At 39.5% G+C, this 19,378-nt stretch overlaps 1 protein-coding gene across 1 annotated transcript in view; it reads right to left on the minus strand.

Annotated features, from left to right (window-relative positions):
• Positions 1-19,378, minus strand: part of LOC114042958 (vacuolar protein sorting-associated protein 45) — a 69,695-nt gene that overhangs the window by 38,450 nt on the left and 11,867 nt on the right. The window contains exons 8-11 of the mRNA XM_027861734.1: positions 18,313-18,447; positions 17,617-17,730; positions 17,053-17,220; positions 2,325-2,483 (exon numbers count right to left, since the gene is read on the minus strand). Of these exons, the coding sequence (XP_027717535.1) occupies positions 2,325-2,483; positions 17,053-17,220; positions 17,617-17,730; positions 18,313-18,447 (576 nt within the window). The remainder of the gene's footprint in view (positions 1-2,324; positions 2,484-17,052; positions 17,221-17,616; positions 17,731-18,312; positions 18,448-19,378) is intronic.

A 19,378-nucleotide genomic window follows, 5' to 3' on the forward strand; every position in this document is an offset into this window, starting at 1 on the left:
AATCAGTGGTATTTCCTCTGACCAATGAAACACGATTTTCCCCTTTATTTGCCCCCTTTACAGTCTTTCCCTTTGCCTCATGAACCACTCCTCTGGGGGCTCTCTTCTCCCTAAAAAATGACAGGAGTTATTTTCCCTTCATTGTTAACCTTTGGCTTGATTAGGTACATCACATATTCTCCTTTATCTTTTTCCTTCCTCCCTCCCCTTTTATGTGCCCTCTCATTCTGTAATTTAGTTCCAGAAAAAAAAAGATTTATCTACAGGCAGGATGTTGTGAGGGTGAATGCATGATATTTCTCCACCATCAGTTCAATTTCACTTCTGCTTTCACTCTTGACTCCTTGTGCACTTTTGGAAAGAAATCTCTTAATGGTCTCCCTGTTGTTATTTTGTTGCTTTTATCATCAGTTGCTGTATGTGTTTGCCTTTCTTGTATATTTCATGTCTGAGATGTTTAAAAAGCAAATAACTCCTTCAGGTCTGAGTTTCTTTACATGAATGCTTCAAACATTTCTTTTTTATTGAACATTAATCTTTAGGCTCAGATTTTCAGAGTAGGCCACAATGGGCTGTATTTTCAACACTTTTGCTTTTCAGAACAAATTATTCCATTGCCCCCTCTGGTAAGTACAGAAAAATCTTGTGTTATTTGAATTTCCTTTCATGTCTGAAGACATTTTCCTGGTCACATGCAGAATTTATTGTTTGTTATTAGAACTGTTAAATTTAACTACTGGATGTCTCATAATTTGTAGCATAGGGTTCTTTTAAAAAAAATTTTTGAGGAGATCTGTGAACTCTTTCAATTAGCATTTTGTTTTCTGTGTTCATACATTCAAAGCAATATTCTTGCATTATTTCTTGCACAGAGATATTCAGATTTTTCCATTTGTTATCTTCTTCTGGGTGCTAAAATTCTTAAGTTGTCTCTACACCTCCTTGTCTTTGAAATCAATATGTTTTGCTTGTACGGAAATCATGTTTTCTTTTAACATTACTGCTTTTTGCTTCTCTTTTTTCAAGATTGGCCTTTACCTCTGTACATTTGCATTCCCAATCAGTTATTCTTGCTTTTGTTTCTTTGGTGAGACTTGCCACCATGTATTTACATTTTTTTTTTATTCTACCACTTATTTTTGTTGTGCAGGCAATAAATTCGGCTTTCATAATTCTTATTTCTCTTTTAAACCTTTCAGGAACAACCTGCTGTGATTCCATATTCTCTAGGGAATCCACAGAGTCCTCTGCCTCAGCAGATGTCAAATCATTTTCCTTTGTCTTATAATATTTTTATTCATAGATGTTTTTATTCTTTTAGCTGATCTGAAGGACACATCACTTCATATTATCAATATCTTCCCTGTTGGTTTCTCTCTTTATGCTCAAAGTCTTAATTGAATTTTATTCCTCTTGAGATCTTTGGTAATTTCAATCTTTCCCCCTCATTCTTCCCTACTGCTCACTTTTGACTCCTCCTCCTTTGATTGAAGTTTTCCCCTATAGGCTTGTTCCATGCTAAACAGTTCGATTTTCACAGTCCTTGATCTCTGCTCCAATTGATTTCTGGAGTGACAGCTGGATGTCGGGCTCTTTTCCTCAGACTTACTGAAGTGCCATACAGTCACACATATGTCCTACTCCAGTTCTCTGTTCCTCGATTCTCTAGCTGAGATCTGTTGTGGCAAAGCACTACCACATGGCAGTCCCAGCCTGAGTGAGATTCTGCCTTTTGGCTTTCTAGTGGCATTGAGAGGAGGGGTATGGAGGGTAGAGTGGAATTCTGTTGTAAGCCCAAGGTCTGCCTGCACAGCTCTGCTGCTAGAGCATGGTGGATAAGAGAGGAGGCACTAAGTAAGTCTGTTAAGAGTTAGCACTCCTCTGCTGTTAGTTCATTGAATGGATACCTTTTTAGGATTCTCAGTGTCCTAGACCATGGACAGCTAAAATTGCTTTATCTCTTGCACATAGTTTCTATTTTGGAGAAGTCTGAGAAGTTATAAGGATCAGAGAAAATATGTCTACTCCTCTATCTTGTTGGTTATGTGACCCAGAAGTCCATTCCATACAGGATTTTCCCTATGTCTCAGCCAAATCCTAAACCCTCCAATCAGAAAATAAGACCAATATTACATTCTATACTTTGTCTACTGTATTGTTTCTGATAACTAACATCAAATCACTATGTTTTTATTCACAAAAAGGTATTTTTCTAAGTTGGCATTTCCTGGCTAAATTATTTTCCCCAAAGGCAAGCTACTTTATAACACCTCCTCTTCTCCTTCACCCTTCAATCTGATTAAAGAGCCTTCTATAAAGATTACCTTGCGATACTTCTCTGAAACACCTTTATTTCTGAGGTCCATCATCAGTCCAGGAAGGCTATTACTGCTATGCCGTTCATAATGCAGGGCATAAAGCATCACCAAGCGTGCAGCATCAAATTCGCTTACTTTGGGATTCTGCAGTAGCCTTTTTATGTTCTGAAGGGAAATAAGAGGTTCTATTACTTCCTTTCACTTGGAAAGTGAGATGTAGTGCAATGTCTCAATTCCATTTCCATTAATACGAAGTAACACAACTGAGTTAGTGATGATTCAAAGTACTAGCAGAGCATTGTACATTTCACGCATTTAACTAGCTGCTTAAAACATACACAACCACATGCCATTTGACTAAGACCAGAATTAAATGAGGAAATAAGCCCCTTTTGTTAGATATTTACCAATCAAAAACCTTTTTATGTGCTAGACACTGTGTTAGGTCCTGGGACAGGAAGACAAAAATAAAAGGGTCCCCCGCCCTCAAGGAGTTTATCTACTCTAGGGGAAGGCAACATGTACATGTTTAAGTACATACAAAATGAATACAAGGTAATCTTTTTGTCAGGGAGGCACTCACAGTTGGGGGGAATCACAGAAGACCTCATGTGGGAGGGCATTACAGCTGAGTTTTGGAAAGGTGGACATGAGGAAGTAGGGCATTCCACACACTGGGGAATAGCCTGTTCAAAGGCAGGGGGACAGGAAGTGGAATATTGTATTAGGTACATCACGAAGGCCAGTTGGATGGGGCCTTTGGAAGGAAAGCGATTTAACCAATCCACAGATATTTCTTCTCTGCTTCATCTAAGCCCAACTTTTTTTTTAGTAAAACAAGGAACAAGTAACTAGTACACCACTAGCACTGGTACAGCCAACAGGCACAACTGTAGAACTGACCAGTACTTAGCACAATGCCTGCACGTAGCAGGCACTTAAATGTTTACTGACTGACCAGTTGAGGGGACAAAATTCATGTCATAAAAGAACTGGCTGAGCTTGGAAAAAAGATTCAAGGAGAACATGGTAGCTGTCTCCAAGTATCTTAAGAATGGGCACGGAATGGGCACATGGCAGATGGTTTAGGCTTGCTCTATTCAGCTCCAGAAGGCACAACCAGGAGCAATGGGTGGAAGCTAAAAAGAGGCAATTCAGGCTAGATGTCGGGAAGAATGTCCAACGACTTAGCGTGGTGCCAAAGTGGAACGGACTTCCTTGGAAAGTGCCAGATTCTCTCTCAAAGGAGCAGATGACCAATGGTCAGGGTTATTATAATAGGACCTCCTATCAGGTATGGGTTGGGTTAGATAGCTTCTAGGGTACCTTCCAACCCTAAAACTTTGTGATTCTGTGAAAATCATCTTTTTTACTCAGTGCAAGCAATTACTACTAAAGTAAAGACTACAAGGATTAAAAACAGATTCTCTCTCAGCTTCATGACTCTTGCAGGGGAGATAGTGATGGTGGAGGGAGCCAGAGGCTTTCCACATAGTACAGATGTGACACTTTTGTTCTGCAACAGAGCAATGAGAAAGATTCTTGACGTGACCCATGGATGCTACCTATTGAGGAAATATATTATTTGGTATACTTGACCCTCCATACGAAATCCTTTGCTGCGATGGTACTTTTAATATGCTGAAAACCCATGAATGATTAAATGAACTTGACTGTAACTAGAAAGCCTTTTGTGAAGCTCTCTGTGACACTCCAATACTTTACATACAAGTAGCTGGGAGCAAAATATCTGTGCCCTTCATTTTCTTGGTACGGCACCTAAATGGTAGAGACACTTAACACATCAGAATGTAATTACAATACAGTTCTTAGTGTCCATTAGAGGAATGCATTATAAGAAAAAAAAGTTGCAATAAGACTCTCAATGTTCAATGTCTAGTGATAAAGAGACTTTAGGCAAGAGACTATCCAAGCTCATATACAGTGTGATTCTATGTAGTACCACTTGATGACACTAATCTAGCTAGATTTTACCCTTGACATCCCACTTTCCTTACATGCATAGTCCAGTGTGCAAGGACCCAACCCCTGCTTTCCCAAGGGGTAGTCCCCATGTAGACCCTCCTCAGCTAGATCACTGAAGCTATGTTCTGAGTTTGCTTTCCACTGCTAACACCTCTGAGGCCAAAAAATGGAGGAATTCATTCTAAGAAGACCTTGCCCCTGGATTTACAATCTTTCCTTCACTTTTTCTTCTTTGAACCTGCTACTTGGCCACTGCAGTACATGATGTTCCAAGCTTATTCAAGAGTATAACTAAGTCTTACTCCAGTGTCTCAGGATTTTGGTGCACAAACTATATATAACGGAGGAACATTAGAAGTACATAATTAGCTTGCTACTGGTTTAAGACATTAAGCTGTCTCAGCCTCTGGCTCTCTCTTTGATTTATCATTCTTCCAATCAGCTGGTCCTCCTGCTAACCCCTATCTAATGGGAGTAACTGTCTTTGCTTACTGTCAAGGATGCACTGTGGAAAGAATGTGCAACTTAGTGTCAGGAAAGATGTGACATTTAATAGCTGAATGAACAAGTCACTTAACCAACCTCTCTGAGTCTGTTACCCAATCAGTGAATTATTCCTTGCTCCAGAGTTATCTTGAGGCTCAAACAAGATTATGTACGTAAAGCATTTTTAAAAACTTAAAACAGTTTTTTTTACTTCTCTCTCTTACTTATCTAACTCCTGTCCCTGGGTGGAGTTTACTTTTCTTCCTCCAGGTCTCTAAAGAAGCAAGTTCTTATTCTGTCTGCACCCCGTGTCTACCCCTCTGACTTCAAGCTGAAAGTGCTCTCTGGGGAGCCTCTTGATTTGCTGACTGGGTCGGTGTATTGTAGGCTCTGCTGGCAGGAAAATGCTGACTAGCCTTTCTTTTGATTCTAGAAACCCAGCCCCTTAGCTAAGCAACCTGTCCCATCCATACATCCTGAGTTTTCTTTCGTTCCCTTTATTTCTCCTCCTCAACATTTACTGAGAGTCCCCTGTGTACAGGGCACTGGTAGGTACTGGGAATATAAAGATGCATAGAAGTCTTTACCTAAAGCAACTTGAAATCTAGGAAACTCCATGCTCTTCCAGTGTTTTATTCAGCATTTACTAAGCACCTGAACTGAGCTAGGCACTGGGGGAGATATGAAGATATGTGACTTGGTCCTTGTCTTCAAGGATATTAGGATCTAGGAGAGGGAGATAAGAAATGTACATAAACAATTACAGTGCAAAGTGGAATGTTAAGTGCAGATGAGGAATATGAAGTATTAGGAGATCAGGAAAGGAGGAAACAACCAGGTGGTTGAAATGCTGGAAGCCTTCATGAAGACAGTGGTATCTGAGCTAGGCATTAAAGGATGCCAATAAGCAGAAATTATAGAGGGCAAGAGGGCCTTTCAGGAGCAAAGGCAAGGAGGTGGGAAAGCACAGGACATATTCAGGAGTTACCAAGTAATCCACTTTAGCTGGAATGTAAAGTATGTGGAGGAGAGATCTCACAGAAGTTCTCCGGGGGAGCTGGCAACAAGAGTTACTAATAAGAGGCCTGAGGACTTTGTGTCAAGAAAGTATGGAGGGCAGGAAAAATTCGGTAGTGATCTACAGAAGTATGAAATGTTTGTTTCTCTGCCATAGCCAAGTAATTTTTATTTATACTGAAAGTTCAAGTTGGTCTCCCTCTTAGAAGAGAAGATAAAGGGAGCTCTCTATTTTCCAGATTATCAGGGAGAATGAAATATTCCTATAAAAACAATTTTGTAAACACAAAAAAGAAAGGTCTAAAGGAAGTCAGAGGGGTATCCTGCCCTGGGACATGTAGCTAGAAGTTGGAAAAATGAGGAGGAGAAAGTGAAGAAGGACTGAACTCTTAGAGATAAGTAATAAATGTGAACCTTTTCTTGAAGAAGCAGGAGCTAAAACGTGTGATGTAACTACTTTTCCTACAAAGAATGGCCATGGATCCATAGGAGCTGCCAGGTGAGAAATCATTCTGTAAGGATCAAAGAAAAGAAATTTGAGTTGTCATAGTGGTCGGTGATGCTCTGCTGAATGGTAATGAGGCAGCTACATGTCAGAGAGGTCTTCGGTCCTCCTGAGGCATGTTGTTGGCGTCACTGTTCGTTCTGCGTTCTTGAAGAGGACCAATGACGTCACAAGGGTGATGTCTTGACTTCTGAGTGAATTGGATTTAAGTGGGGCAGAGCTGAGCAGAGTTGTCAGCCTTACTCTCTTCTCCACAGTCATTGAAGTCCAATGGCAAGAAAAAAGTCAAGACAACTCTCGATGGCCCGAGATGCAATGGATGACTTTTCTAAATTAAGGTCTTCCCCAGGCCTCAGTTTGTCTAAGGCAATGCCCATTCAATGACTAAGGGCTAGGTAAGAATTCAGACAAAAGATGGCCTAATTTACCGCCACAAAAGTATCAGTCTGGGAGGGGAAGACCTTCAAAGTTTCTGGCCAGAAACAGAACAGCAAACAACTGCTCTTTATACTCATATTACTCTAGGCTCATTCATTCAGCAGCCTTATGCCCTGATTCAAATGCATACCTCCTCTCTTGTCCTTCACAACTAGCTGGGTGGTTCTGGGTAAGTCACATAACATCTCAGCCTATTTCATGATCGATAATGGCACCTAACTTACAAAGTCGTGTGACAAAATGAGCTAACATATGTAAGATACTTTGCAAACTGTTGCAACATATAAATCATAGCTATTTTTATTATTATTCCTGCTGGATCTCTACCCATTCTTTTACTGCTGCCTCTACTCCCTGTACTTCATCCCTTTACCCTTACCTTAGCTTTTGCCTAACATGTTCCCACTCCTTGGGGGGGTTGGGGGAACCTTCAATGGTCCTCACGTCACTGTTAAGACTTTACAATTGGGACAGGACAATTCTGTGTCACAGACAAAAGGACAAAAGCCCAGGACACACAATGAAGACACTTCAAGGCATCCAGAAAAAGCAGGAACTATACTCAAGACAGTCATGCTGATCTCAGTTGCTAATTCCGTTTCTCTTCTTCTAATACCCCAGTATAACAGAACCAATGGCCACTTGTCCCAGGGTCTACCATGTATAGCAGCTAGGCTGGAAGGGATGTATCCAAGATATGACAAAGTGTCTCCGGAGGTAAACTGGTTGATTCCAATTCCTGTTACTCAAGTGGAAAGAAATGCTACCATCATAAAGAAACTAGAAAGCATTGCTAATTCTTACAGAGTTTTGGGCAAGAAAGTGGAGACCTTTGGGGGCACAGGTGCTATTTTCTTCACTGTTGCCCACTGAGGGCATATTGGGTAGCTAAGATTTAGGTAAATTAGCAATAGAGATGCCTGAAAATTCATTGGATACCAAATCAAGAAAAAAGCCTGTAATAAAACCCATGGCCTTAGATGTTTATAAACAAATGCAGAAAGTACGGATAACAAGGATAAAAACTAGAGGTCCTAATTCAAGTAAGTACATTTATCATCAAAGGTATCTATGACTGGGTGGGATGGGAACTATTCCTAGAATATGGTTCTGGAAGGGCAGACTTTATACAAAAGAAAGAGCTTAGGTAAATTAGGGGGAGGGGAAGAGTGGCACTGAATATTAAGAATATATACTTGTGTGAAGAAATACAGCTTGGAAAGGGCTTTCCTTACTACAGCCTTGTCATGTAAATAGGAAAAGTGTTATCTCCTCTTTAGAGATGAGGAAACTGATGCTTGGGGAAGTTAAGTGATTTGGTTAAGTCAAGTTATTGTTTTTTTTTCTTAAGTAAGTTAGATTAAATTAAATTTTTTCTTTTTAAATTAAATTTCCTTTTTAAAAAATTAACAAAAATGGATTTTTCCCCTTCCCATCAACCTACTAGAAAAAAAAAAAAAGAAAAAACAACCCCCGCCCCCAACATATATAGTCAAGCAAAACAAATTCTTGCACTGGACATATCCAAAAAATGTCTATGTCTCATTCTGCATCTTGAGTCTATGACCTCTATGTCAGTGGGTGGGCAGAAAGCTTCACCATTTGTCTTCTGGAACTGTTGTGCTGATGAGAGTTTTTAAGTCTTTCAAAGGTGTTTGTTTTTACAGTGTTGTTTACGTTCTGCTCCCAGCCCAGTTCCTGATCTTCTGGACTTCAAAAATCACACCTCTACTGCTATTTCATCCTGGAGCTCTCTCAGGACCTGGGGATTTTTTCAATCCCCAGTCCAGTTTACCATAGAATGTCCCTGCACATGGCCTTCCCTCATTGTCCCATTGGTGAGCTCCTCCCAGAATCTTGATTTGGTGAAGAAGTACAGGCTGGCCTGCCCTTACTCTCCTCCTGGCCCTCATTATGATGCTCTGAACTGTGAAATCATGCCTCTATTGCTGTGCCACCTGGGAACTTTGAGTGCCTGGAGTCTTCTTGCCCTGGAACATCCTACCTACCTCCCCCACAGTCTTGATCGGTTTGTGCAAAAACTTCTTAGTTTTATGTAATCAAAACTGTGTACTTTATCTTCTGTGATCCTTTCTATCCCTTGTTTGGTCACGAACTTAAGGCAAGGTTAAACAAGTTAAGCCATGGACACATGGCTAGAAAGTGGCAGAGCTAGGCCTTAATATGAACTCAGGTCTTTTAAAACCTAATGCTTTTTCCACTACATAAAGCTATTTAAATGAAGTCCATCAGAAGCCTTAGAGAATTCCACATTATAATGGAATATATCATTATAAAGTTCTAGTGTGCTAACTAATAATGATATGGACAGAAAATGTGGGTGCCTTCTTGTTACATAGCAGCTGTGTGTCATGTGGCAGTATTTATATGACAGAAATATAACTGGATTGTACTATGAATTTTTGGTGCTAAGCCTTATGGGAAGGCTTAAAATAGATGCTGTAGTCATATAAGAGAAAAAAATTGCCTAGATATATAATAGCAATGACTAAGCAAGAGAATAACAGAAAAAAAACTTTTGTCTACTCAAGAAGATAAGATCCAAAACCTTCTATTGAGCCCTAACACATGTACAAGACTAGCCAAAGAAAAAAAAAGCCAAAGATATTGTAATCTTTGGAGACCAAGGCCTCAATAAGAACTGATATGACATCAAGGATAAAACAATTTTCCTCTTTGCTGATGTTGGGTGAATCTTCATCATTTTGGGGGGACTGCTTTCTATCTCTACTAAACATGATGGGGTGAGAACAAGAAAAAAGGTGATGATGATAATCACTTTTGCTATTAAAACTTTACCTCTTATTATATGATTTAGGAATGAAGTCACTAATGAAACATCACACCTTTTTTTCCTAAGTAGGGTCTGATAAGGATTCCACCCTCTTGTTATCATACTGGAATGGGATGGAGCAGATGATGACAAAAACAACACAAAGATTAGGGCAGCAAGATGAAGCCATTAAGTATTTCCAACATGTTCATATAATAAAATCTGACAAAACCTAACAATCTGAAAGGACAGTGACCAGGGAATGTTCAGATCCCATTTCACTAAAATCACCGGAAAGCAGGGAGCAGATAATTCTACTGATTAGATTTAGCAATATTTGCATTAATGTCTCTTCTTGAAAAAGTACCAGAATCTACTTTTTGCCCCAGAGTTCTCATTGCTAGATACATACCCCAAAGAGGTCAAAGACAGATAGAGAGGTTCCATTTACACCAAAATATTAATAGTAGCACTTTTTGTGTTAGAAAGAATTGGAAACAAAGTAGAGAGCTCATCGATGGGGGAATGTCTAAACAAACTAGTATATGAATACAAAAGAATATCACTGAGCCATAAGAAATAATGAATATAAATTGAGAGAAACATGTAAAAGACACACAAATTAATGCAAAGTAAAGTAAGCAGAACCAAGGAAAACAATATATTCAATGCCTACAATGTAAATAAAAAAAAACCAACCCCAAACTCAAAACTAAATGCCATGCAATTATATTCAACATTAGTCCCCAAAGGAGAAGGTAATGTACCTTTCCTCTCTTCTTTGCAGAAGTGGGAGACTTCTCCCAACGTGTACGGAACACTTCCTATGCTATCAGACTTAGCTGGTGTGTTGGCCACTTTGGCTGAACTGCCCTTCCCCACCCCCATCTTCCCCACTCTTCTCTAATCTTTGTTAAAAGAGATAGTTCTTGTGGTAGGGGAAGGGGGAGATTTTATACACTTACACATACATACATATATACATACACCCCACCTTCACTTCTTCATATACATACATAAATTTTATATTTTAAAGTACGTTTAAAATGTATTATGTATAACATACATATACATGGAAATGACAGTGCCATAAAAACAAAAAGTTATCAATTCGTTCTTATAAATACTAGAATCAAAGAACATTATGATTAGAAGAGGCCTTAAAGGTTATTTAATTAATGATATCTACCCAGTCAACAACTGGTGATCACTGATCTACTTGAAAGCCTCCAGTGGCACTGAAGTTCCTACTTAATGGGAAAAGCCATTTCATTTTTTAATAGTTTTAGCAGTTCGGAAGTTTTTATTAATGCAATCTAGGGTTATATTAGGTTTTTGCTTTTTTTGGCAGGTTCACCACATTCCAGACTTATATTAATCATGTCCAACCAAAAAATTCTATTTATTCATGAATAACTATTAATACAGGTCCCCTTATTTTTTGAACCAAAGTTCAAGATTTCACATTTATCTCTACTAAATCTCATCATGTCTTTCTATCTATCTTTCTATCCTGTCACAGTATTTCTGAACCCTGATTACAGCATCCACAGCAGAGGTGTGACACATGGTCTTATTAAAATGTAACTGAGAAATATTTAGCAAAAGAAATAAAAATAAACAAAACATAGATAAATATCACATTTTAAATCAATATGAGGCCTGCAGAGATCCTTACATACGAAACAGTGGCCCTTGTTTCTATTTCAGTTTGCCACCACTGCTCTTAAGTATCAATTATCCCTCCCAACTGGACAATCATTCTTCTGTATCTTTACCTAAAAATCATGGATAAAAATATTCAGCAGAAAGGCCTTGCATGGGACCAGACCTGTAATTTCAATGCTATAGGAAGCGACTTCTACCATGCAGCTTGGCACTCAATTTGCAATTTAGAGTCTGAGAGTGTTGCCACTGAGAGGTTAACTGACTGCCCAGGGTCATGCTGCCAGGATATGTCGGAGGCAGGACTTGTACCCGGGTCTTCCTGACTCCAGGGCCAGGTCTCTCTGGTCTGTCACGATGCCTCTCTCTGTTCCTCGGGGGAAATCATTTAATCAGTTATAAATCAACCTAACTGTGCTATCATTCAATGAACATGTCTCTCTTTCACAAGGATTTCATTTAACAGTCTTTCAAATGAACTGATGAACTGCAGAAATGCTAAGTCTCTAGGACTGCTTTGATGAACCAGATCAAAATTCTGCTCAACAAACAAGAGACTGGTCTGGAATGATATGTTCTTAGTGAAGTCATGGCAGCTCCTAGTGATCCCCAGGTCCTTAAGTACTCACAAACCATGTTTAAAAATTACTCCAAAATTTTGGGAAGAGTTGAATCACCAGACCACAGTTTCAGATCTATAGTTTCTCCCCCTTTTTTGAAGATCAGGACAGGTCATGCACCTCCTCCAGCTTTAGAGCACCTCTGATAATTATTAAATAAGGTTCTGATACCATCTCTTCAAGTTCTTTTAGGCACCTGTGCTACAGTTCATCCAGCCTACGATACAGGGGAAGTAGTGGTTCTAGATTTGGAGTTTGAGCACCTACATTTAAATCCCAGCTCTGCCACCTCATGACTCATCAGTGAAATGAGAGGGGTGGAGTTGATGATCTCGAAGGTCCCGCCAAGCTCTGAATCGATGCACAAGTCTTGGACTTGTTTACAGAAGTTAGGGATGCACTCTGACAATCTCCTCACCATTGCATCTTAGTTTTATTTCTCCAGTCTGAAGGTCATTCTCCTTCCCAGAAGAGATTCATAGATTTTCAGTGTTAGAAGGGCCCTTACCTATAACTGAATAGGAATCCTCTCTCCAATATACTCAATAAGTGGTCATCCAACCTTTGCTTCTAGCAGAAACGATTCCCGACCTCTCAAAGCAGCCCATTCTACTTTGGGATGACTAATTGTTAGGAAATTTTTCTTTACATCAAGCCTAATTTTGCCTCCCTGCAGCTTTCATTCACTGTTCCTAGTGCTGTCCTCTAGGGCAAAAAAAAGCAAGCACTATCCCCCTCTTCTCTGTGGCAGGCCTTCAAATACAGGAAGCTTGCTGTGCTGCTCCCCCAAGTGCTTTCTTCTCCTGGGTAAACATCCATAATTTCTTAGGCATGATCTAGAAGTCTCATCATCCTGGCTGCCCTCCTCTGGACACTCTCCAGTTTATCAACGTCCTTGCTGAGATGTGGTAGGAGTCAGAGCGGTGCAGCTGAGGCAGAGGCCTCAGGTGCGAATCCCACCTCTGCTACTCACAAGTGTGTGACCTTGGGCAGTTTGCTTAACCATTCTGAGGGGGCTGGAGGAGATGACTTCTAAGTTTCCCTCTGGCTCTAAACGTGGGATCCTAGAGTACTCAGAACTAAATGAGCCTCTTCAGACGTGGTCTGGCCAGGGCACAGGATGGTGGGACTTCTGCTTCCCAAACTCTGCACACCATGCCCTCTTAATGCAGTCTAATATCGCACGAGATCTTTCGGTTGCTGTATCACACTGTTGACTCACAGTGATGCGGCTGTCTACTAAAACCCTTTCACAAGTGAAATACTGTCTAGTAATGCTTACCCCATCCTACATTTGTAAAGCTGATTTTCTGAACCAAGTTTAGGACTTAGGTCACGTCCGTCTCTGTAAAATTTCATCTTCACATTTCCGGCGTTATATTTCACTTAGCGTCTGGAGACCTTTCTGAATCTTGATCCTGTTATCCGATGTGTTAGTTATTCCTTTCAACTTTGCTGTCTGTATACTGTTGTCAGCATAACAATAAAAATAACTAGCATTTACATAGCACTTTAATAATTGCAAAATATTTTAAAAATATTATCTCATTTGATTTTCACAGTAACCTTGAGAGGTAGGTGTAATTATTATCTCCCTTTGAGGAAACTGAGGCAAACAGGGTTAAGTGACTTGCTCACGATCACAGAGCTGGGCAGTATCTGAGGCTGGATTTGAAATCAGGTCTTCCTGACTTTAGAGGTAGTTAGATGGCCAAGTGGATAGAAACCTGAGTTCAAATCTGGCCTCAAACACTAACTGTGTGAGCGTGGGCAAGCCATTTAACCCTGTTTACCTCAGTTTCCTCATCTGTAAAACAAGCTGGAGGAGGAAATGCAAACCAATCCAGTATCTTTGCCAAGAAAACCCCAAATGGAATCATGGAGAGTCAGACACAATTGAAACAACTGAACAACAAACTTCCTGACTGGGTCCAGCACTCTGAACACAACACTGACTAAGCATTGTCTTGCCTAAAGGTGCTCGCTTATTATCTTCCCCAATTTGGGGGAACCACTTCTCAACCACGTTTTTTTTTTTTTGTTCCATCTTGTCTAGTCCAAGAATCACCCACCTCAACAGATAAAATAGAAGAAAAATAAAACAAACGGCTCCACCATCTCTTAGTGTCCATTACTCTACCCGCAGCGACTCCCAACACCTTTTTTTTTTTCAATCTTTTTGTCCCTAAACACGACTGAATCCGTCTTTGTCATCCCCTTGACTCACAACCTTGGCTCACTCTGAGCACACCAAATACTGTGCTGGGAGGACTGGCCAAGGAGGAGCAGAACTGCTGTTCATTCTCGGCTCACGTCATCCCCCTAAAATCCTCCTGCAAGGCTTCATCTCGGTGTGGAGAGGACTCTGCGTCCTCAAAGTCAGTTGCGCTGACAGGTTCTACTAACCTAAAAAGGGTTTGAGTATGGGACCAGTGAGGAAAACGGGATGGCTGTTGTCCGAGGACTAGTCCAGGTCAAGGAAGAATTGACGAGATTCTGAGATCGAAGAGAAGTTCAGGATCTCCCAATGAGAAGTCAGAACATGGGCATAAAATCCAAATAAATGATACGTTTTCTGACAATGTTTCATTTTCATCATGTAACAAATAACCTTTCCTAATTATATAGGATCAATGACCAGAAATAATAGCAGCTTAACAGATTCAGATTAATATATATTTCTGTGTGTATGAAGAGTACACTGTCCCAAAAGACAATACTAGTCAACAACCCCAATTCATTGCTTTATGACATACCATGAACTTTAGGTCAAGCCAAGGAATGCAATAACCCATTTAGAGGTCAGAACACTGGCATTAACTCACTGTGAAACAAAAGTTCCCTTTTTGGGCTATTTAAATCATGCCACCAAAGACACTCTTTATCTTGGTGACTTCAAATCAGCTGCTCATTGCCCTGGGGAAAAAAACTTTTTTAAAAGGAAATCTTTAAACATGAATTGGAACATCTATGGATCTGGTATTTCTAATAAATCTAATCCTTTACATGAAAACTGAAAATAAAAAGTTCAGAGAAAGAAATATAGTCACCTCTATAATGAAACCTGCTAATAACTGTTTTTTTTTTTAAATTAAAATCACCAAAAACACAAGAAAACTTAAGAATAACCATACCTACTTTTAGAATCTTAAATTCAATAACAGGCAGAAAACATATTCACTGAAATAAATAAAATAACCTTTGTTAGGAAAATTCCTGCCAAAGTCCATGAGACTACGACAATTGCAGGGCCTTTTTTACAAAGTTAGCCAAAGATCCAAAACTACCAGCTGGTTTTTTGTGTAAGTTTGGAAAACCAGACGCTAAGTATAAAAACTAATTTGATAGGAAGTCTACATAGAAAATCAAGTTTATTTTCTCCTTTCTTCAGTATGGTGGAACTTCCATAAGAAGCTATGGGATGCATTCGATTAAGATCATGGTCAGCCTAGAGCATTTTATACAAAGAGCTTTCTCTTTAAGTTGTATCATTACATAAAAATAGATGACAATCTGTAGGCCATTCTAAATGAGACAGGGGCTTTGAAATGCCTTCTTTTAGACTTTGCTACCTCCCAAATAAACTTTGGAATTTACTGTATATAAAAGAGAAAAGAGATAAATTTATAGGGTCAAAGTTCCAATTTAATGAAAAAGAAAAATCTTTAAATGAGATGCATTTTTACTTTAAATCAGTCTAAGCGGTGAAACCTCATTCCAATTTCCCATCTGTAAGTGGTACCACCATTAGTCATCTTTGATTATTCTACCTCCTTCATTGCCTCTAACCCATGTGTCATCAAGGTCTGCCGGATTTTTTCTTTCAACCGTCTTTTGGATTTGCTCACCTCTCTATTCTCACTCCCATCCCTTGTCCATACTATTACTACAACGGTCTCCCAGCCACTTTTCCTGATTACCATCTCTCTCTCCTTCAAGTTCACTCTCTTATTGTTTCCAGATCAATTGGATTCCCAATCAATCAATCAATCAATATTTATTAAGTGCCTAGTCTGTGCCAGACACTGTGTTAAGTGCCAGGGATACAAAAATAGGCAAAGGATAGTCCCTGCGCTCAAGGAACTTACGATCTAATGGGGGAGACAACATGCAAACAATATGTACAAACAAGTTATATATGGGACAAGTAGGAAATAATTAACAGAGGGGAAGGGACTAGAATTAAGGGGGGTTGGGAAAAGCTTCCTGCAGAAGGTGAGATTTTAGCTGGGACTTAAAAGGAGCTAGAGAGCTCAGCAGGTAGAGTTGAGGAAGGAAGACATTCCAAGCATTGGGGACAGCCAGAGAGAATGCTTGGAGCCTAGAGACGGAGCATCTTGTTCGTGATCCACAAGGAGGTCACTGGATCAAAAAGTACATGCCAGGGAGTGAGATGTAAGAAGACTGGAAATCTAAGAGGGGCTAGATCATGAAGGGATTTGAATGCCAAACAGAGCACTTTGTATTTCATCTTAGAGGCAACAGGGTGCCACTGGAGTTTATTGAGTAGGGGAGCAACATGGTTGGACGTGAGCTTTAGGAAAATCACTTCGGTGACTGAATAGAGGATGGACTGGAACAGGGAGAGACTTGAAGCAGGCAGACCCACCAGGAAGCTATTTGCTTTCATCATTTCATTCTTCTACCCGAGAATCTCGATGGTTTTCTTCTGCCTCTTACATAAAGTCCAAATCCTACTTCCTTTCAAGGTCCTTCATAATCTGGCTCCGTTTCATATGTCACTGCCTCCTACTATTTCTCAACATGCATTTTTCTTATTCATTTGGCTCAGACTACTCACTCATACACAATTCACTCCTGTCTTTGTTCATCACATAAATACTCCTAGGAAAAATCCTTCCTTATTCCTCTCTAAATCCCCGTCATCCAAGGCTGGTCTTCCATAAGCGAAGATACTAGTCATCTTATCTTAGAGGGTGAAGCTCAGCTCAAGTCCCACTTTATAGCAATGACCTTCCCCTGACAACTTTTCTCTTCTCTCAGCTTCTACAGTCAAAACACAGCTCCGCACACAACTGCATAACATACCTTGTACTGTTTTCTAATTGTGTCATACGTTATCATCTTGTCTCCTGAAATGAACTGTATTCCTTGAGTGCTGGAACTATATCTTACATTGCTTTTATATCTCCCATAGCATCTAGCATGAGTTAAGCACATATTAAATCTTCACCAAGTACAGGCCAATTGGCAGACAGATACCTGGAGAGCAGCAGAATGATCATTTTGGCAGGCCAGCTCTTGCTCAACCTCTGAAACCTCCAGCAGATTCCTCTCACTGACCAACCGAGACAACTCCCCGACCACAGTCACATGCTTTGACACAGTCCCAGACATCTTCTTGAACTGTGGATAATTCTCCACAAAGGCCTGTCAGAGAAAAAAATTGGTGGGAGATTCTGAGTCATCATTTCTCAGCAGAGGATGAGTGAAAACAAAAAGAAAATCTCTACCCACCCCTGCTGACCAGAATAAGATTTCTACAGCTCATTTGGTAATGCATAAAAACAGAAGAGCTGCTAGGTCTTGAAATAATGAGTTTTAGAAAAGGGCAAATACAAATGATGGGTACAGTGGGTACTAAAGAAATTAGGACTAAACTGAAAAAAAGAGACCTCAGACAATATGTCTCAAAAAAGACAGGCCAAACAGGTGACAGAAAAGCTATGCACAAAAAAGATTCTGGATTATTCCAACTTATGCCAGAACCCTTATAAATTGTAACCATCTCCATAGCAACCCATTAGTCACACACGTTTAATTTACCTTCATATCTGCTATTGATTCTAATTTTTGTTGTTCTTTTGGTTTCTTTTTTTGGAAATCTTCCATGAGATTCTTGATGTTGCTGCCAATCTCAGCAAAATTCAGGTACATGTTCTGTGTAAAAGCAAGGAAGAAACATGGCTTGGTTAACACATGGTCTGACTATCCCACGGTTTAAAAATTAGACCTGACCAAGAATCTCCTATATAGCTGGAAATGAAGGGAAAACAGAATGCTACCATAATCACCCAATTATAATTATCTTAGGCCAAGTCAGTTGAGATCAATACCTCTACTATTCTCTCAAAGTGCTACTGGATCATGAGGGGCAATATCAGTACGGTATATAATGGTACTGAATTCACATTGCTTAATGTAAAATTGATTTTTCACAGCAAGCATTATTTCTCTGCTATTTTATTCAATATTAAGTATGCAGATGATTAACCAAGAAATGATGTTAAGAGATCAGAATGAAAGTTCTAGGTTTCCTCTACAGATGCAGATCACAAACACACATGGACACATATCTGTGTCATATATATGTATATAAACACATATAATATTTGTACACATATATGTAGCTGGATGGCAGATGACATCTGTTTATCCTTTCATATCAAATCCCGCCTACTTTTACTAACCCCTACCCCATCGGTCCAACAATACCCTTCTTGTAATGAAAAAACCACCTACGTTGGCATAGAATTCATCATTGTCAGCAGATAAGACCACCTCTCTCAGGTCTTTACTGATCCCTGGTACTCGAGAAAGGTCAATCCGATTGTTGTTTATGCCCAGCAGTTCATGGACCATGGCCTGATATGTCCACTAAATAAAAGGTGTACAACAAGAAAATAGGTAACTACGATAAATCAAAGATATTTTTAAAATATTTTTTATTTTATTTTATTTATTTTATTTATTTATTTTTAAAAAAATTTTAAAATGTAGCCAACTCAAAGGGGCCTTAAAAAACAATTCACTTAGAACCTTAAGTATATGTAACTTGTCTATTCAGGTTAACTAGTACTAATAATTAATGAACATCCACCGTCTGTCATTTAAATTGGTAAAACACTGAAAATTCAAAGCGCTTTTATAGTTTATATTTTACATTTCTGGAAGAAGGGCAACAAAGATTAGGCTCTCTGATGGAAAATAAATGCAATCTCTATCATGAGCTCCAAATCTTTGCCTGCAAATTATGTGTCTATTTTTGGTTTCACAGACAGAGCTATCCTGGTCCTGCAGTTACAAGCTGTACCATTTCCTGTGAGCTTTTGTGGTTTTCTGCTGCACGAGGAGTGTGCTCTTGCAGATCTGTGCGGTGCTATATTTATCTTGGGAACACTAATATTATCAGAAGGAAGCTCGTGAGTGGATCAAAACACTGGCATACTCAGAGGCTTGCCTTTGCATCCATTTTCTTTTACATTTCTGCTCAATCTGAATTGAGAAGAAAACTCAAATGCTTACAGAATGTAAATTTTTCTGGTAAAATTGGTCAGAACTCCTGCCCCTTTTTGGCATTATTGTGATTTGTACAGAGCAAATTATTGCCCATGAAAAACACATAATTTCCCCAGAAAGAGTGTTTGTTCATTACCTCTCCTAGCTATGGATATGTAAGGGAGCACCCAAACTTAGTACAAGTCTTTCCTTGAATTTCATATTACAGCGAGGGTTCCAATTAGTGTGAATAATGAATCGTGTGAAGTGGTTGAATTATTCTAATGTGCACCGCAGATTTCCGCTGGGC

Source organism: Vombatus ursinus, unplaced genomic scaffold, assembly GCF_900497805.2.
Source record: "Vombatus ursinus unplaced genomic scaffold, bare-nosed wombat genome assembly UNPS02014768.1, whole genome shotgun sequence".
NCBI lineage: Eukaryota > Metazoa > Chordata > Mammalia > Diprotodontia > Vombatidae > Vombatus > Vombatus ursinus.